A 27,358-nucleotide genomic window follows, 5' to 3' on the forward strand; every position below is an offset into this window, starting at 1 on the left:
GAGGAGGAAAGATGTTGCATTTCTACCTCCTAAAGAATCTATTTTTTAAAGGTAGGTAGGCTCTAACTGACTTCTGACACATGTCATTCAACACTATAGAAACTCTCTTGGATAAGAACCTGACCCAGGCACACCCACTTGTAAACTGGGGAAGGGGGAGGATTTGAGTGTAAGCACCTTGAACCAGAGGACATTTTTTTTCCATTTAAAAAATCCTTCCTGGGGTTAATTTCCATAAGTGTACATTTCCTCTTCATAATTCTAGTCATTAATCACCAAGTAGAGTTTAAGAGCACCTGCGTGGATCACAGATTCCACAGTCCAACCTGAAAACTCGAATTTGGGATTACTTCTTGCTCTAAGAAGTATAATCCATCCCCAGGGTCTGCCCGCGACTCATCTGGCATCTCTGTTTTTGAAAGAACTTGGATCAGGGCACAGGATTTCAGTGTCTTCTCTTACTCCTCTTTTCTTGAATCCAGGGTCTCTTAACCTCTGCGCTGTAGACACTTGGGGATGGATACTTCTTTACTGCAGGGGAGGCTGTCCTGTGCGTGGTGGGATGGTTAGCAGCGTCTCTGACTTCTACCCACTAGGTGCTAGAAATGCTTCTGCCCCAGTTGTGACAACCAAAAATGTCCCCAGACATTGCCAAACGTCCCCTTGCAGAGGTAGTAGGTAGGACTGTGAAGGAGCAAACTGTCCCCTACTGAGAACCACTGCTCTCTGATCCCTGAGGATCCCAAAACTGAGGATCCTACCAGGAATTACCCGGTCACCACTAGACATGGTTCTCAAGGATACCCATGTACTTTAACCAAGTCAGTGTTCTCAACACTGGTTGCACATTAGAATCACCTGAGTTGTTTACCAATGACCAACTGAGCATTAGCATTTTTTTAAAAGCTCCCCAGAGATCTCAATTTGTAGACAGGACAGACAACCTCTGAACTAAGTGTACTTAGCAATCTTAATACTTATTAAAACTCCAAAAAAAAACCTCACCCCAAATTTATTTCAAATAGGAAATGCCAAGTAGTTTCAGAGAAATAAAAAATTCCATATATCAGTCTATTACAGTCTATTATAGGCCCCTGGAGACATTCACATGTGCTTTTTGTTGTTTTGTTATCATCACAAAGCAGTTGAGAAACTGGATAACTTTGGGAATTCTGAGCTTTATAACAGTTTGACTGAAGGTGCATCACTTGATGTAGAGCAATTTCTCTGGCTGGTGCTTGTAATTCACAGACTCTTTTGACCAAAGTGACAGGGAGGAGCCTGACCAAGAGGAAGTTCCTGGAATGTACAATGTTGGAATTGACAGGGAAGGAAGATCAAGACTTAGCAAGACTAAGCGTGGCCTAGGAAGGGAGGCCTCTGATAATGTTCTTCAGCAGATGAAAAATATGATCTAATGGCTACCTCTTTCCTTTGTTAGTGCTTCAGTAACAGTGGGAATAAAACCAGACAATGGCGGTCTTCGTAACTTAGGATCCAGAAGAATGATGCCCAGAAGGTGTACATGTTCTGGCAGCTGCCAGTCCCACTTCTGGCCGGCCAGGAGGGGCTGGCCAAGGTTTTCATCCAGTTATTAATCTTCTGAAAGGTATAGGATGCATTCAGTGATGTTCAGCTTTCCATGTGACCTTAGGCAACTCAACTTCCCTGAGGTTTTGTTTCCTTATTTGAAAGATGAGCAGCATGATATTTACCCCAGACAGTGACTATAAGGATTAAATTAGATAATGTGTGTGAAAGTGCTTTGTGAAATGTAAGGCCCAGTAGGTAGCCCATTGTAAACCCAGAACTGAGCGTGCTATTACATTATCACATTAAGTTCATGTTTCTCTGGTTTGTCCTCTGACTGTTCTTCCTCATAGTCTGGGTTAGGATCCGGGTGGTGGATTTCAATGACAAGAACATAGATGAGGCCTCCAATGATAGCACCAACAAAAGGGCCCACTACAGGAATCCACCAGAAGTTATTTCCAGCTCTGAAATCAAACAAAGAAATTAGTGATACACCACTTGGCCTTCTTCCTGGTATTACTGCTAGTTATTCACTAACCAGCTAGTCATTTCTCATGCTCATGACTCCCTTTTAAATCAGCAAGAGCTAAGTATAAGGGCACTCACTGTAGCTTGGCAACCATCATCCTAGATTTTGCAGTATACCTGATTTCAGATGATCTATTCCATTCTCCTATTAGTACTTGTGAGAGAAATGACCCATTTATTTTCCTTTCAGAAAATATAGTCCCCGAACCCATGGCTACAATTGAGGGCATTTAGGGAAAGTTCAGGTCGATTATTCAGGAGTTGCCTTCCCCTCAAACTGAAATAATGAGTCTTGGGAATTATGAATGGTTGGGAGATGTGGAGAGATTCCTGGACATGATTGGTATATGAGGGCAATTACAAAATAAACAATCAGGAAATATTTGCCAATAAGTGAATTTAAAAAAATCAAAGGTAGAGATATGAATTACCTACTAAATATAATTTAGTTCAGTACTTATATTTTGAGGTCACAGCTTACTTAAACGTACTCTCTGATAAGGACTTTCTGCCATGTTTCCCTCTCCCCTCCAGAAATCCTCAATGTCAACACATTGTATTGGAGGTATAGTTCTGAGAGAAAGCAGGTGCCTTTGCGAATTGTCACCATCTCTTTTGAGATAGAAAATCCATTTAAATAATTCCGTAGAAAGGACCATGAGTGGTCAGAAGCAAGTAAAACTATACAATATGTTGTTTAAGGATATGTGCATTTGAGATAAAACTTTTTAAAAGCAGGATAATTATGAACAAAAAATTCAGAGTAATGCAGAGGAGGCAGAGGAAACAAGAGGAACACAACTACGCATGGGAATTTCACAGTGTTCTATTTGGGGGAAGGACTCATGGCTGCTATTTTTATTTTTATTCCTAACAACTATACATATTTCCATGGGACCTTTTGTTTGTATCAGTTTTTTATTAGAAAGGATAATAAAGGAAATAAGCACAAAACAGGGGGCCTGTCCTAGAATTCATGAGATTTAGTTCTAATCTCAGGAGGGTCCAGAAGGTCTTTGGGCAAGTCACCTCATCTCTGAGCTTCGTTCTTCCATCTGAACAGTGGTCCCTTCCACCTGTATCATCCAAGCACTCTCTTAGATCCTGAATCTTATATCATCAATGCAGGCTCACAATAAGATAATAAATCTTAAGACCATAAACGCAGGCTCCGGGGAAGAGCACCGTGATTAAGCACAGTGGCCAGCAGATGTCACTCTTACTGCACTGGAAAGAGGTCACTGCACTCAGCTGTTCTCACAGCGCCCTTTCCCACGCCTCCAAATCCAGGCGGAATTTTCTATGAGAGGCACCTGGGCTTTAAAGAATTAGGAGGCTTCTCTTCAGGTAAGCACACGAAGCAAGTTTAAGCCACTTATTTGGTCCATCACTTCCTTTCTTCCATCACTGGTTTGTGGCAAATCTCTTACTGTCATTTAACAGATTAGGGTCCAAGATATCTGCCAGCACACATGTCCTCCTTTCACTGGCTGGACCCTCTTGAGCTGGATGTGTTGCACGAGGGTCACAAGGCTTAAATGGAGGAGCTCTGATGCGGTTCCCTGCCTGGCCTCACAGGTAAACAAGGTCATTTGCACACTGTGATTTGGGGGATGCCAGAAATATGTCTGTGTTAATTGCTTACGGTACCGTCATCAGGGATTCATTCCTTTGGTTAAACTATTTTAAAAATTAACAATACCCCTGAGATCCTTCATCCACTAAGTTATCAACACTTTAGAGTGAATTAGTGAAGACCACTTGCTTACATCCTAATACTTAAGGGAAAAGCAAGAGTCAGCCAGGGTCTGTCTTGCCCTTGTCAGACCTGCTGGAGCCCCGCTCCCGCTGTCATCCTCACTCCGTGCCCTGCAGGGGTAAGTGAGGATCCAAGGCAGTCTCGGTTTTATCTGAGACCTTGAGTGTGGATCCAAACTAGAAAGTCCCCTGAGATGCTTAGCTTGGATGTAGAACCCTGAAAGGATGGGACACTTTAGGGACACTTTGGAGTCCTGTTATCCCTCAAAGGTTTCCTTGGGAACTTTTTGGTTGAGGATTATCAGTCAGTCTAGCTATTTCCTAACTGGTTTCTGCTGCCTCTACTCATTTTTAATCTGTTCTATATAATAATGTTGGATCAATTTTGCTAAATTGAAGTTCTAAACATGTCAAACTTCTGCCCTAAATCCTTTGTTGCTCCCTATAACCTACAGAAGAGGGAGCAGCAAAAAACCCAAAGTCTCGTTCTGGGAATCTAGGTCCTCTAATGGTCTGAAACAATTGCCCTTCCAAGCTTCTTCACGCACCCTTCCAACTAAACTAGATCATGTGTTATTTTAACATTCTGTCTTGGGATACAGAATCCTCTCTGCCTGAAATATCCTCTCTGTCCCCTGTTTAAGCATGTCCAAATACTACAAAATGCCCCTACTTCCACCCCAATAATTCTCAAATTTGGAGCTACAAACCTTCTCTCAACTGTTGGAGTTAATTAGTCAAATCTCTTTAATGGCACTTGACAGCTTCAACCTGTGTAAGAGCCTATGCTCACTACTCTGAAATAGAATGTAAATAAAGCAGTGAAGGGCAACAACAGTGAAGGGCATCTTTAGCACAGGGCCTTGAATAAGAAATCAGGTAGCTGTATGGATGAATTAATGCATGAATGAGGGGAAAAGACCCTGATGCTAACAAGGGACATGGTGCTCAGAGTTTGGCATTAGGTGATTTCAGCATTCTCCCACAGACATGGTCTCCTGCCGTATACTCAACAAAGCAAAGAAAACAGGCAAGATCTCTACCTCTTTAGAACCACCATCACTCTTAGAACTTTGGGTGAATCACCAAGCAGGGCTCAAATAGAGGTCACATCACTATGGGGCACCTTTGTTCTCGGTGTCTGTGTGAAGCTCACAGAGGTGTCTTGATGGTGCGGGCAGTGGTCTCCTGGAGTGAACCTCAGGAAATTGGGATTAAAGGAAACTCATGGGCCAATTCTGGGCTTTGGAAATAAGGAGATCTTTAACGTATGCTTTTGACAGTCCATTGGAAGAATACAAATGATCCTTCCTAGTTGTCATTTTGTTCAACCTTTTCACGTTCGAGTATGATCATTCTGGAAGAGAGCTCCTCAACTGTGGCACTCTTAACATTTTTGGCTGAGTAATTCTTAGTTGTGGCGATCTGTCCTGGATACTGTAAGATGCTTAGCAGTATCCCTCTACTGGCCTCTACCACTAGATGCTGGTGACATCTGCCCCCACCCTCCCCAGTCGTGACAACCCAAAGTGTCTCCAGGCATTGCCAAATGTCCCTAGGGGCAATATCACCTCTGGCTGAGAACCACTGCTCTAGAAAATTCACTGCATTGTTCGTTTCTTAAAGATAGGAAATGTTTCTTGATTCTTTTTTATCCCTCATCTCCTAGGACATGTGTGTCACATAGCATTTATCCATACTTTTATTCAATAACTTTTATTGAGGCTTTCTATGCGCCAGGCCCCATCCTAGTCACAGTGGACACAGCAGTGAAAACATGGTCAAGGGCTCTGTCCTCATGATGCTTACACTATAGCGTGCTGTCTGTGGTGGTGATCAGAATGGTGTCAGTGATTTCAGTAGCTTGTGTTTCATGATGGTGAAGGCAACCCAAACTCTTAAATAAAGTCATCACTTTTGTACAACTATATACAGGTCAGCATTAGGGACACTCAAGTGTTTTGTTCTCACAGCAGACATTAAACTAAAATTTGCTCACACATGTTTTCCCTGCTTCTCTTTCTCCATGTTAGAGCCCTGTTTCCTGGGGAACAAAGGTGGGTGGCTTTCCTAGAGAGAGATGTGATGAGTGGATGAGGACTGGCCACCATGACTTTAGTGGGGGGACAGTGGGAAGGAATTAACGGGCAAAGTTTGTCTTGGGAGCTTGGTACCAGCAGTTGGCATATTTCATCAGCACATTCTGAGGTGTAAGGCACGGGGTCTTGCCACTTCCTGTGCACAGGCTCTCTTTGATGCCTGTTCCGCCAGGAATTTCTTATGCTTCAAGAATTCAAGAACCAGTGATTAGGACTCCGCACTTTCACTGCCGAGGGCAAGGGTTCGATCCCTGATCGGGGAACTAAGACTCCGCAAGCCACATGGCATGGCCAAAAAAAAAAAAAAAAGAATAAGCTCAGCACTCACTTATTCTGTGGTGCCTCCCCCAACTTCCCTGGGCAGAGCTAGTCACTCCCTCATCTGTGTTCCCTTAGCACTTTGTTTCAAGGGTTACCAGAGCACTTGTTACATTGCTCAAGGCCAGTGTCTTATCTGATTTTGAAATTTCCTTGCCTGGCACAGTGACCACAGCCTAGGTGGTGATCAAGGAGGATCTGTTGAATGAATGAATGAAGCGAAGCTAGCATGACCCACTAGAAAGAGCCCTATAGTAGTATCAGAAGATAGAAATTCTACCCCTTTGTCACAAAGTGAATATGTAGACAAGTTCTACATCCAAAATAGTCACATAAAACCATATACCAATTGAGAAATTATTATTATTATTATATAGGACAAACCTATCTCTTTGAATCTATCTAGAGCCTCTCTATCTTTCTCTGTCTCTTTGTCTCTCTCTCTGTCTCTTATTATGTCTCTGTGTCTCTTTGTCTCCCTCCCCCTTCTCTCTCTCTCTCTCTCTCTCTCTCTCTCTCTCTCACACACACACACACACACACCGTATCATAAATCACCAGTGATATGTTCCACACTTATGATGAGGATGCCCTTAACCTCACCCTCCCATCTGCACTCTCTTGGATCTCCAGGTCAAAGCACAGCCCTCCCCATTGAGGCACAGTGTGAATCTTCCTCCCTCCTCCCTGACCGTTGTTACTTACGTGAAGACCTCAAACCCCCAACCTGCCAAGGCAGTGAAAAGTCTGGGACTCAGGTCTCGAGCTGGGTTCATGGCACAGCCACTGTTCATTCCCAGAGAGGAAGAAATGACAACAATCAGGAAGCCAATGACAATGGGCTGTAGGCCTTTGGGGACTCCCAAGTTTCTTGAGTCAAAAATGGCAAAGATGACAATGAGGAGGAACATGGTGGCCACTACCTGGGGAGGGAGAAAATATACAAGGGATTTAGCTTATATTCTTCCCCCTTGCCCACCTCAAAATGCACCCACTCTCATTAAAAACAAACCTAGTAATAAGTAACATACGCTGGGTGAGCACTCTGTGCCAGACCCTTATTGCAGCAATCCTAGACATGGGTGCTGATATCATTCTCCTTTACAGATTAGTTACCTGCCCAAGGTGACACAGTCAGTGACAGTCAGGTGTGGATCCAGAGAGTTCAGCTCTAGAGACTGTTATCTTTACTACACTATCCTGCTGAGCTACTACCAGCTAAATGGAGAGCAAGCTACAGGCTGGAAAAATGAACAAAGGGGCTCATTCAAATTGGTGAGAAAAACAATGTGAGACATCAATAGATGAATGAGCAAAGGAAATGAAAAGAAATTCATAAAAGAAAAATAGATTTAAGAAACAAATAAGAGGGAAAAACTGATTCACAGTGAAAAAAAGTGCAAACAATACCAAGTGTTAGGGAACTGATACCACTTCTCTCAGGCTTTCCTAATTAAACTAAGCACATACTACACTTTTGAAAGACAATTCATCAGTAATTTAGCAACATGCATTTAAAAAAATCCATAAGATTATGTACTGAATTTGACCCAGTTAGATATTTTGAGAACCACATCATGGAAATAATCTAACATATGGAAACATCATAAAGCAAATATGCAAATAAATAATTAAGCATCATTTATAGTATTGAAAAACTGGAGTCCACATCAATAGGGAAAGGGCTAACTATATTATGAAGTGCCCATTCTATAGTCTATTATACAGCCATTAAAAACAAATATAAGAGCTATCTGGTAACATTTTTAAATGCTTATGATATTAAGAAAAATATGTGCATTATATTTTATACTTGAAAACAACATAAAAACAAGTTGTAAGAGATTATACAAACAATGACAGCAGGTATTCTGAAGTGGTGTGGTACAGTGGGTATTTTCCCCACTCTCTAGTTTCTAAAATTTCCAAACTGTTATTTTACTTTAACAGCTAAATGATAGCTTTATTTACCAGACACTTATTATGTGCCAGGTACTTCATATGCTTTTTCTCATTAGAACTTCACACCAATCGGTGAGATAAATCCTGTTTATTCACAGTTTACAGGTGAGGAAATGTAGATAGAAAGAGGTTAAGAAACTTGCCCAAAGGCACACAGCTCATAAGCAGAAGAATCAGGATAAGAACGAGGCAAGTGATTTTAGACCAGAATAGTTGTGCTATTGGCTACACGACAGATGCTTGGATGCAGCTTGTTTAAATGTCATTAAGGCAGAGACACTTCTAGCTGCCTAGAGAGTCGGGATAAACCTATGCACGTGGGGAGACACAGAAGACCTGTGATACTCTTAAGCTCAACTACTACACTTCACAGTCCTTGAACTGAGATCACAATGTCTTTTCTTGAGGCCTCTACGTTTAGATCATGTGCACAAAAGAGACAGTTAGGTGGAACAAACCCCATTTGCCCCTACAGGGGTTGAAATGTCCAGTCATGCACTTTTCTCTGAAACTTGACTGATGTGGAACAAGTGTATGTATTAAAGAGGAGGCAGGAAACCCTTAGTGGTATCAACTTTGGCAAGGGCAGGAATTTGTCAACAAAGCTTGGGTTATGCGTAGGGACCTCTGACTTTGGAAACACAGCCTTTCCTTTCTGATAGGCCTATAATGTTCCTATGCATCCCCCTTATTAGATTATGTCTTTTCACCAAAGTTAGGTCTTTGTTGAATGTACACTTACTTGGTCTGCAAGTGCATTCACCAGAGACAGATACGGAGCTGGGTATGTTGCGAAAATGTGTGCTGTTGCGTTTTCTCCCACGACGAGCAGTTTTCCACCAGCAAAAGACAGAAATGCATCTATGGAAGACAGAGCTCTGGCGTGTTAGTGTCCTCTGGGCAGAGGGGAGGTAGGCCTATGCCAGGTCTTGTGCTGAACAAGTACAGGAGAACCCTCAGGTTCAGCTAGGCAGATCCATATCATTTGCCTCTTTTCACTTCACAGTATGGTAGCTTTAGAGATACCCAGAGAACTCCCAGGATAGCTGAGAAAGTCCCGGCTGCCTTTGATGGTTCACTCCACGTTTGAGCCAAATCTTTATCCAGTGGGTCTTGGGAACCATTTTTCTTTGAGGGGAATTCTTGGAATTTTCAAGATTGACTAAAAGCCAAAGTGAAGCTTGGACTTGCTCTAGGCAGAGTTCATGATTCCCAGAGGGTTCTCAGTAACCCCTAATAGCAGTCCAGAATTTGAGGGCATCAAGGTACAGTGAAGATGCCCTTAGAACAAGGAATACAGCAGTCCCCGACACAGCCAGTACCACCCCAGGTCTCTCTGGCCACAGCAGCTGGTTCTCTAGGTTTCTGGTCTGGTCTTGAGTAATTCTTTAGTCTTCTTGCACTCTAATTCTTAGGATACTCTGTGGGAGTACATTTCCACAATGTACCCCTCAGGCTTGGCTCATAAATTCTAGTTCCTAAGGGCTTCAGTTTGAGAGTCATAAAGTATTAAGACTCACCTTGGGTTAGATAGAAGGAACTACTTTAACACTTGATTTTATGGAACTCCAAGATTTTTTAGTTTGAAGGGCCTAAGAAGTCATCTAGTTCAATTCCTTTATTTTCCAGAGGAGGAAACTGAGACCAATAAGGTCAGATGACTTACTGAAGTCACACAGCCTCGTACTTAGTTCACATGGAACTAAAGTCTGGGTCTTTGATCATCAGTACTCTGTTTCCCCCAGGACTGTTGCAGAATGGAAGTCCTGGCTATTGGATGGAAGGGAGAAGAGGTTCCCCACCCAGCCCATTTCTCTGCTATGCCTCTTCCTTCAAAGACTTTATTCCAGATTCCTTCTTTAAATACTTACTCATCATTCTCCTTGCCACAAGTCAACGGCTCCCTTCCCAGCCAAATCAGAGAAAGCCATGGAGAAGCCAGTGGCCTATTGCTTACTTTGGCATTGTTCACACTGTAGTGCTGGTTAGGTCTAAAAATATACTTCCTTTAAGTTCTGCCCTCCATTTAAGTTGTGACCATTTTCATTAAGAGGCTTCCTGAATGTGCCCTGATGATAATGTTGGCCCCATTATTTAGAACTTAGGACTCTTAGAACTGCCTGTCAAGTGTAAAACGTTTCCTGTTCTTACCTCATCTCACCTCTTCCTACAAGTAATTCTGACTTTCAACTTATAACCAGCTCTCCCTAATCTCTGGACTCAGGGGCCCTACTCACCATAATAAATGCCAAAGAGGGTTGCAGCCCCTACAAAGGCTCCCAAGAGCTGGGCCCCCACATAGAAGGGGAATTTGAACCACTTCATCCGTCCAAAAAGACACATTGCAAAAGTCACAGCTGGGTTGATGTGGCCACCTGCAAGGAATATAAGGTGATAGGAAAGTCAGAGGGCAGGCCAGCCAGGGAGAATTATTGTGAAGAAAACCTTATCTAGGGACTGCAGGCAGAATTCAGCCTTCTAGGTGAGGAACTGTATGTGAGGAGACAGAGGGGTGTGTGTGTGTGTGTGTGTCTGTGTCTGTGTGTGTGTCTGTGTGTGTGTTTGAGTGGAGAGGAAGAGAGGACTAATAATCCCCATGGCATCATTAGACGCTGTTTAGGAATTTTAGCTTTCTCAAAAGAAAGTCAAATATATAAAGAAACTTGTACTCAAGTGGCTCATTTTCTCTCTCTCTCTCTCTCTCTCTCTCTCTATCTATATCTATCTACTGGGTTTTGCCTAACTATAAAGCAATAACCCCAAAGAGATTGATATAAACCGTTAACTTCAGTATATGTTTAAGTCAATATACTTATATACTTGTAAGATTTAAATCTATATCTAGTCCTCTCTAAGTCCATGTCCAGAGGATACAGAAACAATCTTAGGACTGAAAAGAGATATCTCTTTAAGGGGAAATGGCCCTTCCTTTGTGGGCTGTGCCCCTCACTGAGGTAAGGGGCTCAGTTTATTTTGAGGTAGTCACAGTGTCTGAGTGGATTTTCTGTAGTTTCTCTGCATAAATGATGTATATCTCACACACAGAAATGGAGCAACACTTCCTCCACTCCAGCCTGAACTCTGACTAGAGAAATCAGCTTCTTTGATTCTAACCCAGTTGCAAGGTCAGGTAGAGGGCTTGCTCTGGGGTAGGTTACTGATATCCCCAGCTGGCTTTGCTAGTAACAACAATAAAAACAATGCCTATTGAACACTTGCCAGATGCTGTCATTGGGGTATTACATGCACTTGATCCTCCTAAGAACCCAATGAGGTGGGTACTAGTCCAGTTAACTGCTGAGGAAACTGAGGCACAGAAGTAAAGTAACATTTTAAGGTCACATGGCTAATAAGTGGTAGGTCTAGGATTCAAATTCAGGTTTATTTGAACTCTTGGGCCTATGTTCTTTTCTAGACCTTCTTCACCAAGTTTATAAAGGTTTCTCTGCCTTAGAAGGCAGGGAAAAATTTTTCAAAGATCATCTTTGAGCATATGGGCTTGATTCCTAGGGATGAAGGACACTCATATGAAGCATGCCAATGACATTTAGTGTGGAGGGGGGGATTAGTGTAACTGTCAGTGTGACCACACTGAAATGTGGACCTCTGGGTTGTGGAAATAGTTGTAAACAAAGGAGTGATGATGATGATGATGACACTTTGCCATTTGACCCCCCACAGAACCTATTGGTGAGCTTGTTTTGGGAAGCCTTCCCCCCTCTCCCCTGTCCGTGAAGAAAGCTATGCTTTTCCTGAGTCTCTAAGCCAAAGTGGGCTTGAAATGGGGAGGGGTTCTGACTGCTGACTACACCGTGAGGGTCCTTTCTTCACCTGCCTCTGCCACTCTGGGGCTAATATGAACAAGAAAATGCCAATATATCAAAGCACAGGTGACTTCCTGAAGCCTTACACACACATCACCTGTTTTGTTTTACTTTTAAATCTAAGAGAGTCATAATTCTGGAGACTGGCAGGAGTACAGCTTACTAGGGAAGCTGGAAACAGGGGTTAGAAGAGGGGAGCACCCAGGGCAGTGGAAAGTTCCTGGAGCCAGCCCTGTTCCTCTTCTCCCAGAGCTGGTTGGAGGGTAGCCGCCCCCCAGCCAGCCTGGAGGAACTCATTGTGAAAGGACAAGGGGATGTAAGAAGTCACCTCCAATCAAAAATGTCTCCCCTCAGATGAGTCCACCAATGGGAGAGTTACTGTTTAGCAAGCTCCTCTTCCAAAATAAGACTTGCTGTAGGTAGGTCTTATTTAGCCCCTCAAAAGCACCCTGAGGCAGAAACTGTTGTTCACCTTGACCTTGACATGCTGCAAGGCATTCAGTAGGTTTTCAAGATATGAAAGTTGATATATGTGGAATCTAAAATATGGCACAAATGAACCTATCTACAAAGCAGAAACAGACTCATAGACCTAGAGAACAGACTGGTGGTTGCCAAGGGGGAGGTGGGGAGGGAGAGGGATGGACTGGGAGTTTGGGGCCGGTAAGATGCCAACTATTACATTCAGAATGAATGAACAACAAGTCCTAATGTATAGCATGGGGAACTATATCCAGTCTCCTGAGATAAACCATAATGGAAAAGAATATAAAAAAAGAATGTCTATATGTGTATAACTGAGTCACTTTGCTGTGCCGCAGAGACTGGCACAACATTGTAAATCAACTGCACTTCAATTTTAAAAATTGAAGGAAAAAAAAGATATGAAAGTTGAAGAAATAGAAGTCTTTATTCAGATAGCTCAGACTACAAAGATCTACAGAGGGAAGGTTGTTTGGGGGTCAGAGAGGCTGTGCCGGGAGGGTGCTTTGCAAAGCAACGAGGAGAGTTTCTCCTTGCAGAGATGCGTGATCACTTGGCTTACCTGAAGGACAAAGCAGAGCAGTGTAGTGGAAAGAACATGAGTGCTAGAGTCAGGGAAGGCCACACTCACATCTCGGCCCTGCCAAGGTGGTTGTGATGATCAGATTATTCACATAAAGAGCCCAGGGGGATAGCTGGATTCCCCGAGGCCTGAGATGAAAGTCTTACGTGAGCAAGGTGAACTCTTTCAAGGTTCTGTCCTAGACGAGTCTCCTCCCCACCTCCCACAGACAACTCTGTGATAGAGATCATCTTAATATTTTATTTGTCATTAAGCAAAGCTATTTTGATTTTTCAGTGAATTTTTATTGCTTATAAAAAAACTACATCAAAAACAACTGCCATAGTCTAGGTACAAGCTGGCAGTGTAAACACTTCGTGGGGGATGGTGCATAATTAGGGCATTATGAGTTCTGATTGGCCAGATTGGATTGCCAGACTATTGGCAAGTTCACGAGGGAGCAGGGTGTGGTAACTGCCATGCAGTAAGGTAATGCTTTATGTTCCACAACCAGATGTCAGCTGACCTTACCAGTTTGGACCACAAAGTGGGATCCCATTTATGTTTATGCCTAATATACATTGGTTATTTTTGGAATTCCCAAAGAGGGCCTCACCTATGCCCACAAACCAGCATGTTAGCTGCAGCCACTGTGAGAAAGTCACCTCCCCTATACAGTCTTCCTCTCCTGTTCCTGGCCTGCTGAAGCCAATACTGAGTCTGCACTGATGTCATCAGTGGGCCAGTGTGTTGTCTGTGCATGTTCCCCCCAGTTCTCAGGGAGCCTGAATATCAGTTCCAAACAGAGATGGGGAGATAAGCTCCTTTTCCAACTCAATGCTACCTTATATCAGCCAGGCTCAGAAACTGCTCTCCTTGCATTTTGAGATCTCACAGTCTCTCGTAAACAACTTGGACAGCTCCCGAGCCTCGCCCAGAAACAGCCTCTAGTGCAAACAGTCCCATCAATTGTGGCCCTTACTCCTCTGAGCGCAGGGGCTTAATCCCAGTCTAAAGGCCGGATGGGAAGACTCCACACCATCCTTTACTCCCTCTTCCCCTTCCTGCTGGTCCCTGTCACTTCCCCTCCTATCGTGACTCGAAATATACCAATGGATGCAAACAGACATTGACAGCGCTGGTGGTAAAGGGTGTTAGCTACATTGGTAGGGTCTGGGACCAATTTATCCTAAGTAAATATTTGATGAAGTTTAATTCAGGGTGTTATGCAGGTGAAATACTGCAAAACCACATCTCCACCTTAAAAAAAAATCACTGAAAATATACCTACATTTATATTGAATGGTTTGTGGAAACAACACCTGTGTGAATGTAGTTGGGAGCGTGAGGGGAGGCAGTGGAGCATCCTGCATGCTTATTTGAAGCCAGGAGTGTGTTCTGTGTCTGGTGTGAAGGCCTGCAGCTGTAATTAAGCCTTGGCACATTCAGGGTGTTCCCCTGGTTATTCTTGTGTCTTAGGTAGGCAGTACAGTGCTGGGATCACACCAAAGGCTCGGCAAGAGTTTGAACAGAAACACTGCTCATGCCAAACAAACCACATGTATGGGAATCTGTAACCTGGTCTGCTCCAGGATCTGAGTCCGCCTGTGATATGGAAAGGCTGACAGCTAGCAAATGACTGTTCCAAGTGCCCAGCCCGTGGATGCTCTGTGGGGGTCTGGACAATCATTCTTTAGTGCTCCAATGGCAGTACTTGTCACCAGTCCAGCCAGCTCAACTGCAGGATCCTCCAGCTGGACCGTACTGCCCATAGGCCCTGCCTGTACTGTCCTTCCCATAGTAGACCACTGGAAATGTTGTATAATAATGGGGATCTGTGCTTTGCTGTCGTATAGACCTGGGTCAAATCTTTGATCTGTCTCTTTGCCAGCTGTGGGACTTCTGGCAATTTACTCAATCCCTTGGAGCTCCAGTTTTCTCTGTAGAATGAACAATAATACTGGCCTCAGAGTGCTGCTATAGAAGTAAGAGGAGATAAAGTATGTACAGCACCCAATACAGTGCCCAGCATGCAGGGGGTCCCTTCTTCCGTTATCACCAGCAGTCTTGCCTTAGTTCTCTGAGCCCCCAAACAAGGCTGCTGAGGATTCTGCAAGCCTTTGGGAAGTGGATCATTTCCACAGTTCCTTCCTAAGGTCCCAGGCTGTATTAAATATCATTTCATTTTGCTTCTCAGAACCTTGAGAATGGCTTCTAATTAGCCTACCACTCAGGACAGAATTGGACCAAGACCTTCTGACTAGCCCTGTACCTCCATGAACACACTAGCTATTTTGCAAATGACCTAGGCTCTCTCTGATTGCTGTGGATAAAGGTCCAGGGAATTGCCTCTGTTGGAGTGATATTCACTGGGCTACTCACAGCATATCTGGGAAGTGGTTTCCAAGTGTGGCGTAGAGCTAGTAAAAGATTCTATTGATAGATGAAGAATACTATTCAGTAGCCAGATTTAGGAATCAGTCAGTTCTGAGTTCCAACCTCATCTCTGTCTTTTGCTAAATGTTGCCTTTGTGCCAGTCACTTGCCACTTGCTGGCCATTTAAATTTTGTCATCTATAAAAATAGAATCAAATACATATTCTTGCAGGACTGTTGAGATCTAGAAAAATTAAGGTCTGTAAAGTACCCAGAACTGCGCTAGTATATTGGAATGGTTGAGTTAATAGTAGCTATTATTATTATTATTTCTATTACTTACCAGAGACGCCTCCAGCAACATAAATGGCCATTACTATTGCCAGTGAAAATCCAGTATTGATAGTGATGATTCCTCCATGACGTCCTCGACTGAGGACAGCTTGGGCAACAGAGCCACATCCAAGGACCTGGAATGAAAGGGAACTCAACAAGTAAGTGAAGATGGCCACTATCAAAGACAATGGAAAGTCAGAGTAACAAGAAGCATTTTTCAAGCACACTCATGGATTGGACTGCCATAGGCCTCGTACAAATCAAATTATAATCTTCCAGCTGTGCACAGATAGCAAAATGATGGTCCCAAGGCTGCATCTGGCTTATGGATGAGTTTTGTTAAGACTGCACAGTGTTAAAATTTTGTATGAATTTATAAACCAAGTAATTTGGTAATCATTTCATAATATATATAAATATCAAATCATTATGTTGTAAAACTGAAACTAAGATAATGGTGTATGTCAATTATACCTCAAAAGGAAGGAATGAAGGAAGAAAGGGCAGGAGGAAGGAAGGGGGGAAGAAAGGAACATTTGGTGAGGGAGGGTTATTGGGAAAGATGAAACAGTCACATACAAGCTTGGTAGGAAAACAACAGGACAACGAATGACCATCAGCCTTTGTCACTCTGTGGTTTAAAGAGCCAGTGTGGTCCTGGAGGAATAAGTTCTAGGCTGCAGTATCATTAGATCATTGCTCTTAGATGTCAAATAGCCACAACTTTTTCTAGAATACAGGTTCTATTTTGGGTTTTATAACTAAAGAAGAGCAACCAACTGGAGGGAGGGCTCAGCATCAAGTAATGGATATTATTTAAGGGCATATGAAGAAAGGTTTCAGAAACAAACGTATTTAAGGAACAAGAGATTAAGAATGTGAAGACTTCTTATCTGGAAGATAATAACCAGCTCTTGTGTCTCTTCACAAAAGGATGAGAAAGGAAGTCTGAACCTGAAATACGAGAGGTTGCACATAAACCATTTCCTGATAGTGATGAATTAATTCTAAATAGCTCCCTTGGGACTCATTTGTGGAGTCCTTCAGAGAAATACAATTTACAAACAATGGATATTTAATACATATAGAATGATTTTGGTTTGCTCCTCCCTAAAGGCAGAGAAATTACCTAGATGATCTTTTAACATCCCCTCCAGTCCCTGATTCTAAGATATATTGATTTAGCTCTACCTGCTAGACAGTAGGGAGAAGTAGGACTTGACATCTCAAGGGAAGCACAGGGGCTGCATATCACACGCACAGGGCTGTCTTTGACGTTAATCACAGACTCCAGACCCTGCACTGAGAGCTAAATAAAGTTGCAGCAGGAACATGTTCCCTTTTCCCTTTTCAAAAAACAAAAAAATCCCCTGGGTTCATTTCACAGCCTACCAATTTCACCTAGGCTTGACATTATTTTTTTCTAGGATCCCTATCTGTTATAATAACTGTCAGAATTAAAACCACACTGCTGTCTTTCTTTTTAATTTGCAGCCAGTTAAATGCACCTGGCACAACTTCCAAGCTAGCTGGCATTTTGGTAACATCTTCTGAAAAAAGGAAAAAAAATTCCTGACAGCTGAGATGACCTGATTTAGACAACCAGGGGTAAGAAGAGACACATCCAGACACTCGCCAGTCCTGAGCTATTACTACTTTTCCACATAAGCTTCTTCCCTCTTTTATGATCTGATGTGCACGCACTTGTGATTGTCTACAGGGGGCATAAAAGCTTTAAATGGCCTGAGTGGACCTGGGGAAGCTTCTGTCCTGTCAAACTTCATTGTGATTAATACTCTCCTCTTATACCCTAGATGTTGAAATTGCTTTTTTGTTCTTTTCTAGAGAGGATAACTGATGCTGTGCACTGCAAGAAAGGAGCAGAAGGAGAAATGAACAAGGTAAGGACTTTAGTTACCCTAGTCAGAAATTGTTACTCAGAAGATTTCAGCCCAACTTCACATCATTGCTTCTTAATTTTTGAATACATTCATACAGCCTGAAAATCAATGAGGAAGACAGGTAATTGCCTGCTAGTATCTTTCCTTGCCTGCTTCATCCCACCTGCATTCAGAGCACCAGGGAAGCAGATCTGGGATATTCTAATGTAATCATGGTCTGATTGCTAGGGAATTGGTCACCCACTCTGGTTTCCTTCTTCTGTGTGCCCACTGTAATTTTTTTTCCTTAAAAAAATGAGAGAACTGTTGTTTATGGTATTACTGATGGAATTTCCAGCATGATTCCATGCTCTAACCTTTAAGAACTGCCATACTTTCCCCCTTCTTAGACACAGAAAGAGCCAACCTGTCTCAGTTTTTCTGGTCTCCCTATCTAGAAATCTTTTTTTGGACCCATCACCCTTGCTTCTCACTAAACCTAACCTCTTTTCTCTGAAATTCACTTGTACTGTCCATACTGAACAATTAATACTTAGTTGTTTTCCAGATGCCTGATCTTGATTTCCTTATCTAGAAAACAATCTCTAAGGTTCCTTTACATACCAACAGGCAATAATATGCTAGTTTATCCTGTTTTATTCTGTTTCCTTGGGTGTTGTGTTTCCCAAGTACACCACCCATATGCATGCCATCCACAGACCTCCAAGGTCTCTTCCACCTTCTTGCCAAGATCCAGCACCTACCTTCTCCAGGTAGGTAAAAAAAATCACAAAACCATGTAGGGGAGGGAAGGTATTACAAAGCCATGGATCTTGTCTTCACTGTGCCCCCAAAAGTCTTCGTTCATTTCTCATTCATATTCTCCCAATAGTTTCATCGAGCCTTCTCTTCTCTCATTAGCCCAAGACACCTGAGCCCCTTTCTGCAAATAATATCTCCTTCTACTTGACTCAGTACCTGTAAGTGGCCTTGAAGATCAATGGCAATTCAGAAGATCACATAAACATTGTGTTCCGGTTATTCAGTGCTATGTAACTAACTACTCCCAAACTTAGTGGTTTAAAATGGTAACATTTATTTTGCTTGTGAATCTGTCATTTGGGCAAGGTTTGGTAGAGCATCTTACCTCTGCTCCATTTGATATCAAATGTGATGGTTCAAAACTTGAAAGACTGGAATTATCTGAAGGCTCACATAGTCACATGTCTAGTGGTTGATGTCAGCTGTCAGCTGATGCCTCAGCTGGTGGGTTGGCCAACACACCTACAAATGGTCTCTGTGTGGCTTGGCTGAGTTCCAAGGGTGAGCAATGTACAGCCTTCAGAGCCTGCGTTCTTAAACCCTGCATCATGCTACCTCTCAGCCATAGCACTACTTTGGTTCTGAACTCAATAGCACACAAATTACAACATCCTTAATAGGCATTAACTTGGCCCATGTTGGTTACCTTTAGGAATAGGGAGCTCATTACCACATCAGGTAGCTTGTTCTAAATATTCTTGGTGTTCCAGTGGTTTGGGAGTCCTCCCTTATATGAAGTTGGAGTCCTTTTTTCCTGTAACTTCTGTTCATTAGCTCCTGGCTTACTCTTGGGACCTCAGAGAAGAAGCCTCTTTTATACACCAGACACTCCGTTAAGTAGAGGGAGCAAAAAGTCCTCCCTGAGTTCTTTTCTGCTGGATGTTTGTCCCTTCACCTTTGATCCCTAGGGCTCCTCAGATTCCCAGTGAGTCTCACCTGGATAAGCTCTAGGTTGTTAGCACCCCTTTTAAGCACGGAGCCCAGGAATGGACACAATCCTCCCTTATTTTTTTTAAGCTTTTAAAAATGTTTATTATTTAAGACCAAAAATCCTGTGCAGGCTCCTTAGAGAGAATATGAGGAATATATAAAAATATAAAGAAAAAAAAACCCAATCACAATGCCTTTACCTATGAACAGACATTATAAACATTTTGGCTTATTTCTCCCTAGTAATTTTTAAAATATTTATTTATTTATTAAAGTATAATTGACCTAAAACACAATGATTCACTATTTTCATACATTACAAAATGATCACCACAAGTCTAGTTACCATCTGTCACCATACAAACTTATTACAGTATTACTATGTTCCCCATGCTGTACTTTTCATCCCTGTGACTCATTTTGTAACTAGAAGTTTGTACCTCTTAATTTCCCTCACCTATTTCACTCATCCCTCTACCGCCCTTCCCTTTGGCAACCACCTGTTTATTCTCTGTATCTATGAGTCTGTTTCTGTTTGTTATATTTGTTTATGTATTTTGATTTTAGATTCTCTGACTTATTTTACCTAGCATAATACCCTCGAGGTCCATCCATATTGTCACAAATGGCAAGATTTCATTCTTTTTATGGTTGAGTAGTATTCCATTGTATATACATACCACATCTTCTTTATCCATTATTCTATTGATGGACTCTTAGGTTGCTTCCATGTCTTGGCTATTGTAAATAATGCTGCAGTGAACATAGGGATGCATATAACTTTTCAAATTAGTGTTTTTATTTTCTTTGGATAAATACCCAGAAATGGAATTGCTGGATCATGTGGTAGTTTTATTTTTAATTTTTGGGGAAACCTCCATCCTGTTTTCTATAGTGGCTGCACCAGTTTACATTCCCACCAACAGTGCATGAAAGTTCCCTTTTCTCCACATCCTTGCCAACACTTGTTATTTGTTGTCTTTTTGATGATAGCCATTCTAACAGGTGTGCGGTGACACCTCAATGTGGTTTTGATTTGCATTTCTTTGATGATTAGTGTTGTTGAGCATCTTTTCATGTGTCTGCTGACCATCTGTATGTCTTCTTTGGAAAAATGTCTGTTCAGGTCCTATACACATTTGTTTTTTTGATGTTGAGTTATATGAGTTCTCTGCATATTTGGGATATTAACCCCTTATCAGATACATCGTTTGCAAATGTCTTCTATTTTATAGGCAGTCCTCCCTTATTTGTGCATCACAGTATGACATGGTAATTAATCATGTACCTTCTGCTCCTTGCTTCTATTGCTATCTAGTGGAGCACTTAACCACAGGATGTAATTCAACTGTTCACATATTAATGCCTGGTTTTCGCAATTTTGTAAGATGCTTAAGATTGTGTAATAAACTTCTTTGCCTTTTAACAGCATCTAGGATATTGGAAGTAATTAAATAACCAGATCCTACATGTTATTTCTAGTTATGACACTTGGTGTCTGTGTAAATGAACATGTTATTTCTCAGCCTCAGCTTGCTCATTTATTAAAAAATAATACCTGCCAGACTTGTTTCATAGGATTCAGTAAAGGTTCAAATGGGATAACCTTAATGAAGGCAATATTTAAACAGCAAAGGACAGTAATAGGTGCAGGATATTATTGCCTTTGGTATAAACTCAAAAGGAAAACCCCAATTCAGGGTGAATAAATTAAAACAAAGGGACTCATGAACTTAACCACTAATGCACTGCCTGGCAATAAAAATGGGGGCAAAAACACATCTATGACAGATATTAGAAATAGCTACTATTTCATTCCAAACATGAGATCAAAATTTTGGGGGAGAGGGGAAGTGAGAAACTGACAAGAACTTCAAGGTGTTTTGCATATTTGTGATTACTCTTGAAAGATAGGTCGTTGCATAGATGGCAGTATTTTAGTGCTTTTGGTGGTAAAGCAACACTAGAAAAGAGGAGGGGGTAAATACTGTTGTTATCAGGTTCCTTGCATGGCAGGAGTGGGAGAAAGAATTTCAGTAGAAAAGGAAGAAAGACATTTGAAAGGCAGAACTCCTATAAAAGATTGATTGGTGAGTGAGGTACCCCCAGTCATTCCCAGTCACCCAGGCCATACATTCTGGAATCTTTTGGTATTCCTTCCTCTTCTCTCTCTTGGCTACCCATAGTCAATCATTCCCAAATCTTTGGAGTCTTCTTCTGTGGCCTCTGACAAGTGTCCCCACTTCCAGTGTCTCCCTACTCAGTGACCATGCCAGATGAAGCACAACATACATACTCTCCCACCCCCATTGCTCAGGAATTGCCAGCATAAGGAATCGCCCCTTAACCTGGTACTCAGGGCCTTGCCTCACAATCCCCAGCTACTTTCTGCCCAGGGTTCTTCAGCATAAGTCTCTGCATCAGCCAGTCACTTTGAGTCCTTTGAACTCATGACACTCATTTCCACCTCTGCACACCCGCTCATGCTATACCTTCCAGCAGAATATCTTTTCTGCATTTTTCCCAATCAAAACCGATCTATTCTTAACACTGAGCTAAAATGCTACCTTTTTCCTAGGGCTTTCTCTGGCAACTGAAGCCCTCAAAGTTCTCTTCTGCTTATTTTGCCATGTCTTTACAACGTCATTTCATTTTATTTCACCTTGCCTTGTGGCACCCCACCAAGGCTGTAATGTTCACAAGGGCACTCATGCTTCTTTGTATTCCATGCTCAAACAATACTTATGAAAAAAATTAAAATATCTGAACAAGCAGGAAAAAATCCTGCATAAAATGCCTTTTCAAGAGAAAAAGTTAATTTGAGGGTAAGATGTAAAAAGTGGGAGGTGTAATTTCTAAGACATACCACTTGGGACTGATGGGTAGTTCCCAACTGAGCCATGAGCCCTATGACAGGCTGATTAATGGATACAATGAAATGCTGGAAATGAGGAGAGAGAAAAATGAGTCCACAGATTTTATTTCATTTGAGCCTTCTCAAATCCCCTTTGCATATACTACCTCCTTTAAACTGAAAGCCAAGATGTTCTGAGCACAGAACACAGTGCAAAACAGGCACTCAAAATATTTGTTCAGTGAGTGTGTAAAAACTGAGCCCTTTCAGAAAAGCAGTTAGCGAAGGTTAGGGATTACTTAGCAAAATGTTGGCAAATGCATGCACCCTGGAGCCAGGGATCACCTGGGAACCTTCTAATTATTGCAAGAGGTCTGTGATTCCCTGTGCACATCAACGTTATCCAAAGAAGGAAAAAATTAACATGTCTTGTATCTACCTTTCTGTTTCAGTATTTTCAGAATTAATGGATACTAAAAGAACAGTTTCTATCCTATAAAGCTCCTGAAAAAATTTTAAAGTCGAAAGGAGCTCCTTGGGAAACATTGTCATAGACTTTGGAATAAAGGTTGTATGAAATGTTGACTATCTTTACTCATCTGTTTAGGGTAATGTGAGTAAAGGAATACAAATACCAGCTACCATCTATTTGGTGTGTGCTTTGTGCCAACTTCCATGCTAAGTGCTTTACCTGTATTACTTCATCATTATCCCATTAACTTGTGATCACCCTGAAGGGGAAGTATTATTATCTCCATTTTATGGATGAGGAAATTGAGGCTGGGAAAGGCCAAGCAATTTTCCCAATGTTACATAGTAAAAATAAAGTAGACAGAACCAGGATTTGATCCCAGGTCTTAGTCAGAGGACTGTGCTCCTAACCATGACATATTGGACAGAGCAAGAGGTCATCAGAACCAACCAGTGCCCCCAAGAATTCATGGAAGTTTTCAGGGAGGACACTGGGTTTTCCACAGGAAGTGAGATGGGGCACCATTTTTCCTATCTGCGTACTGAGAGTAAAGGCTGTCTGGGAATGTTGAAGGATTTGGAGAGCCCAGGCAGCAACCATCTGTTACCGTCCACCCAGTATAAAAGGCCTCCCTGTAGACCAGATACAGTCTGAGGAAAAAAGACTGAGGTTGAAGCTCATTTGGAAGCCTCCTTGTAGACCCTGCTCTTTGTGCCAGGACAAGTGGCTTTTCTGCTGACAACATATGTGATCACTCTAGTTCAGAAAAATACCCAACACTTGTACTTTTTCTCTAAAGCTTCCCATGACCTAGAGAAAAATTCTTTTCAGCCCCATTTCCCTTCCTTTCTCAGAGATCAAAGAGACATGTTGGTGATTAAGTGCAACTTTTTAGTTTATGCAAAACTTTTTTTATGGATTTCTACTTGCTTGATTTCTAGCTCCCCTTGCAGAGACAACTTCCACTAGATGACCAAGTGCTCACCGGGGAAAACTAGACCTGAAGGCAGAGTTAAACCTTTTCCTCTCTTGTTCTCTTTTGCTTGTATTCTTTCCTCATAGTGTCTCCCAATCTTGTAGTCATCAGCAGAAATCACACTCCTCCCCCTATGCTGACAAAACCTGCCTACTCCTGGGAGTCAGTGGGCTGAGAGAATGGTGGGGTAGGCCTTTTCTACACTTACAAACCACACCCACGAGCCATGTGGATTTCCTGTGGAGCTGGCCAAAATTTAGGGCACTTATTTAGCATTCAACCTATTCACAACATCAAGACTCAAGAAGTCAACCAATTCCACCTCTCCCTGTCCGCCCCAAGTGCCCCGTTAGTACATTTTACTGAAAAAGAGCCAAAGAACTAACTCAGGTGGCCATTCTAAACTGCTCCAGTACCTCCAAAGCACACCTGGCTAGTGTTTATTTACTATTGTTCTTTTAAAAATGTATCTAGGAAGCCAATATCCTCCTTTAATCCAGTAATGTCAGTTTGGGTCATGTTTGCTATGTGCCTTGTGGGCAGCAACAATGTGACCCAAGACATGAACCATGTATGACTATTTACCTTATGTTGCTGCAGGTCTTCTTGGAAATAGGTAAGGAATATATTTTGAATGAAAAGTATTCTTCAGTAGATAATTTGTCATTAAATGATGTAAATATTCATAAAACAGAAGTCAGCATTAAAAGGTCATATCTGTGGCAACACTTATATTTTAAATAAACTGAGTTGTATTATGTGTAGGTGGGTGAGTGTATATGTATACACATACCCACCCACCCACATATATATATAGATATATATATGTTATAAATAATCTCATTTAGTCCCAATAATAACCTAAGGGGGAGGAAAACTCTGCTGTTTTCATCTAAAGAAAACTTAGGTCAAAGAAATTAAGTAATTTGGCTGAGGACTATAGCTAGTGAGAAGATCATTTTGAACCTAAAATTAACATTTCCGTCCAAAGTTCATGTTCCTTCACTTACATAAACAGCCCTCAAGTGTACCTGAGCCAAATAAGTCATTTGTCCAGATTTGTACTTCAGAAGCCTGTCTTTCAAAAAATCAAATTGTGGAAAATGAAGATCTCCAAATCTACAAATACCTCTCACTGGGACTTGGCATTCACTTTTCTTCTTCCATTCCTCCCTGTTCATGTACATAAAAAAATTCTAAGTGCCATGCACAGTGCCCAGTGTCACAGGGATGCAAAAAACCAGACACAGGGCCTCCAAAGTTCACAGACCAGTAGGAGAGGTAGGAGCTGGGAACTGGTAAGAATCACAAGAACAGTATGAAGTGATTCCCTGTCGTTTTTATGTTATAATCCTGTTATTCGTGAATGGTTTAAGTATTTACGCCTAGGGAACGTGTGCATGGGGATGTGGTTTTATAATTCAGCCTTACTAACTAGATGATGGAAATTTTGACATTTAAGTCTCCCCAAATTCTTGAATTACTTGATTAATACCCAAAATTATTGAGCCACCTGACAATACTATTAAATCCAAGATATATTAATATATCACATGAGTGTATAACAGATTGGCCTCATGAGGAACTTGACTACGATAATATAAGATGAAGATTTATCTTCTGATATTGCCAGAAATAAAATTGTTTTCACCCTATTGCCTCAACCAATTTTACCAGGGGGTAGGATGGGAAAAGGAAAGGACCACAATCTTGCATGTAGACTTTAGATTTCTAATAGCCAGGCCTCCTGTAAACAAATGATATCGGACAGTAGCCCTCACAATCTCTCCATTTGCGCTTTTCTGGTGAAAATATTTTGTCTTTGTAGAATGTGGTTAAGGACACCTTCAGGGCAGAGTCACAAACTGGTGGTCCATGGCTAAAGACAGCCTATGAGTAGGATTGACTCAAAGATGTGTTTTGTTTTGCCCACATGGTGATTTTTTCTAATTTTAGAAATTGTTACCAGTATTTAAAAATAGAAAAATTGGGCTTCCCTGGTGGTGCAGTGGGTAAGAATCCGCCTGCCAATGCAGGGGACATGGGTTCGAGCCCTGGTCCGGGAAGATCCCACATGCCGCGGAGCAACTAAACCCGTGCACCACAACTACTGAGCCTGTACCCCAGAGCCCACGAGTCACAACTACTGAAGCCCGCGTGCCTAGAGCCCGTGCTCCACAACAAGAGAAGCCACCGCAATGAGAAGCTTGCGCACCACAACAAAGAGTAGTCCCTGCTCGCCACAGCTAGAGAAAGCCCGCGCGCAGCAGCGAAGACCCAACACAGCCAAAAATAAATAAATAAATTTACTAAAAAAATAGAAAAATTACACATAGAACTCTGGATTACTGACCATTCTCGAAAAACTGGAATATCTGATAAAGCCTTACCCCATTCCTGCTTAGCCACAGTGGAGACGGTCTGGGTGGCAGATGCCCCCCCGAGACATGGCATACACTGTCCACTTCCTCCCTAACTCCACCATGCCCATGTCACTCAGATATCTTACCTGACTGGTCTCAATAAGCTTTGGGGCTACTGAGTACCATCTTAAGTCCTAGAAAGTGAAACCCATTTAGATCTTGGGGCCAGTGACTTCCTGGCCCCACAGATACCATGGGTATAACCTACCTGGGCTGAGACGCAGGACAGCCTCCCAGTTCCTGGAGGAAGGATTGTTGGCTACCTTCAAATGAAGGAATAACTATGGGCAAAGCTTTATCTAGGGAGGTAGTAACAGGGAGACCGAAAATACAGTCCTATTCTTGAGAAGAAAGTCATTTTGGGGCCTGCCACAGGCTCTCCTCTCCCTGTAAGTGTTGTGTCTTTTGTAACTGGAGAGGAAGAACAAATCCCAACCTGTCAGTACACTGGTCTCTGCAAACCTTGTCCCTCCGGCCCGTGCTGTAGGTATGTGTTACCAGAAGTCCCACCTCCTACTCCATCTGTCTATATATACCTATTTAGTTTATGTAACTGTGTCCATTGGAACATGTAATGATAATAGTAACAACAAGAACAACAATAACAGATACTACTTATTGAGTATAATAGCATACATTAGCCCATTAATCCTCACAAAGACCCTATGAGTCAAGTCCTCTTAACTGTCTCTGCTTTACGTATCAGGAAACAAAGCTTAGAGAGGTTAAGAGGTCAAGAGAATTCCTCACATACACACAGGCAGTAAGTGATAAAGCCCAGGTTTGATTGCACATAATTTTGGCCGCTGGGTGGATGAATGAGCAAACATTTACAGCCTGTATACCGTGGGCCAAGCATGCTCACTTCTATTACTTCCGTTATTCCTCCCAACACTTAATCCTCATTTAAAAAATGAAAGACTGGATGGCTTAACAAAAAATCCTATAGCTAATAAGTGGCAGAATCTGAATCGGGAGCCAGGTTCTCTGATTCCCAGTCCTGTGTTTCTCCTGAGACAACTTCTGCTACCTTGGTGGGGCTACTTGGTTTCTTTATTAGGACAGAATGCCTCTTCAGGCACGGCTTTCCAGTCAGTTAGTTTTCCAACTGGAAAATAAAACTTTCTCAATCATAACAAAAATGGTCACAAAGAACCAAGACTGAAATCTGGACATTCCAGTTAAAAATAAAGCATTGAGTGGCATGTAGCCTGAGATAATA

General features: G+C 42.1%; 1 protein-coding gene across 1 annotated transcript in view; it reads right to left on the bottom strand.

Moving 5' to 3' along the window:
- Positions 1 to 995: 995 nt before the first annotated feature.
- Positions 996 to 27,358, bottom strand: part of AQP9 (aquaporin 9) — a 38,738-nt gene continuing 12,375 nt past the window's right edge. Inside the window, exons 2-6 of the mRNA XM_007165942.3 lie at positions 15,787 to 15,913; positions 10,436 to 10,573; positions 8,941 to 9,059; positions 6,942 to 7,159; positions 996 to 1,997 (exon numbers count right to left, since the gene is read on the bottom strand). Of these exons, the coding sequence (XP_007166004.1) occupies positions 1,823 to 1,997; positions 6,942 to 7,159; positions 8,941 to 9,059; positions 10,436 to 10,573; positions 15,787 to 15,913 (777 nt within the window). The 3' untranslated portion in view covers positions 996 to 1,822. The remainder of the gene's footprint in view (positions 1,998 to 6,941; positions 7,160 to 8,940; positions 9,060 to 10,435; positions 10,574 to 15,786; positions 15,914 to 27,358) is intronic.

This window comes from Balaenoptera acutorostrata, chromosome 3 (genome assembly GCF_949987535.1).
Source record: "Balaenoptera acutorostrata chromosome 3, mBalAcu1.1, whole genome shotgun sequence".
In the NCBI taxonomy this organism is placed as follows: domain Eukaryota; kingdom Metazoa; phylum Chordata; class Mammalia; order Artiodactyla; family Balaenopteridae; genus Balaenoptera; species Balaenoptera acutorostrata.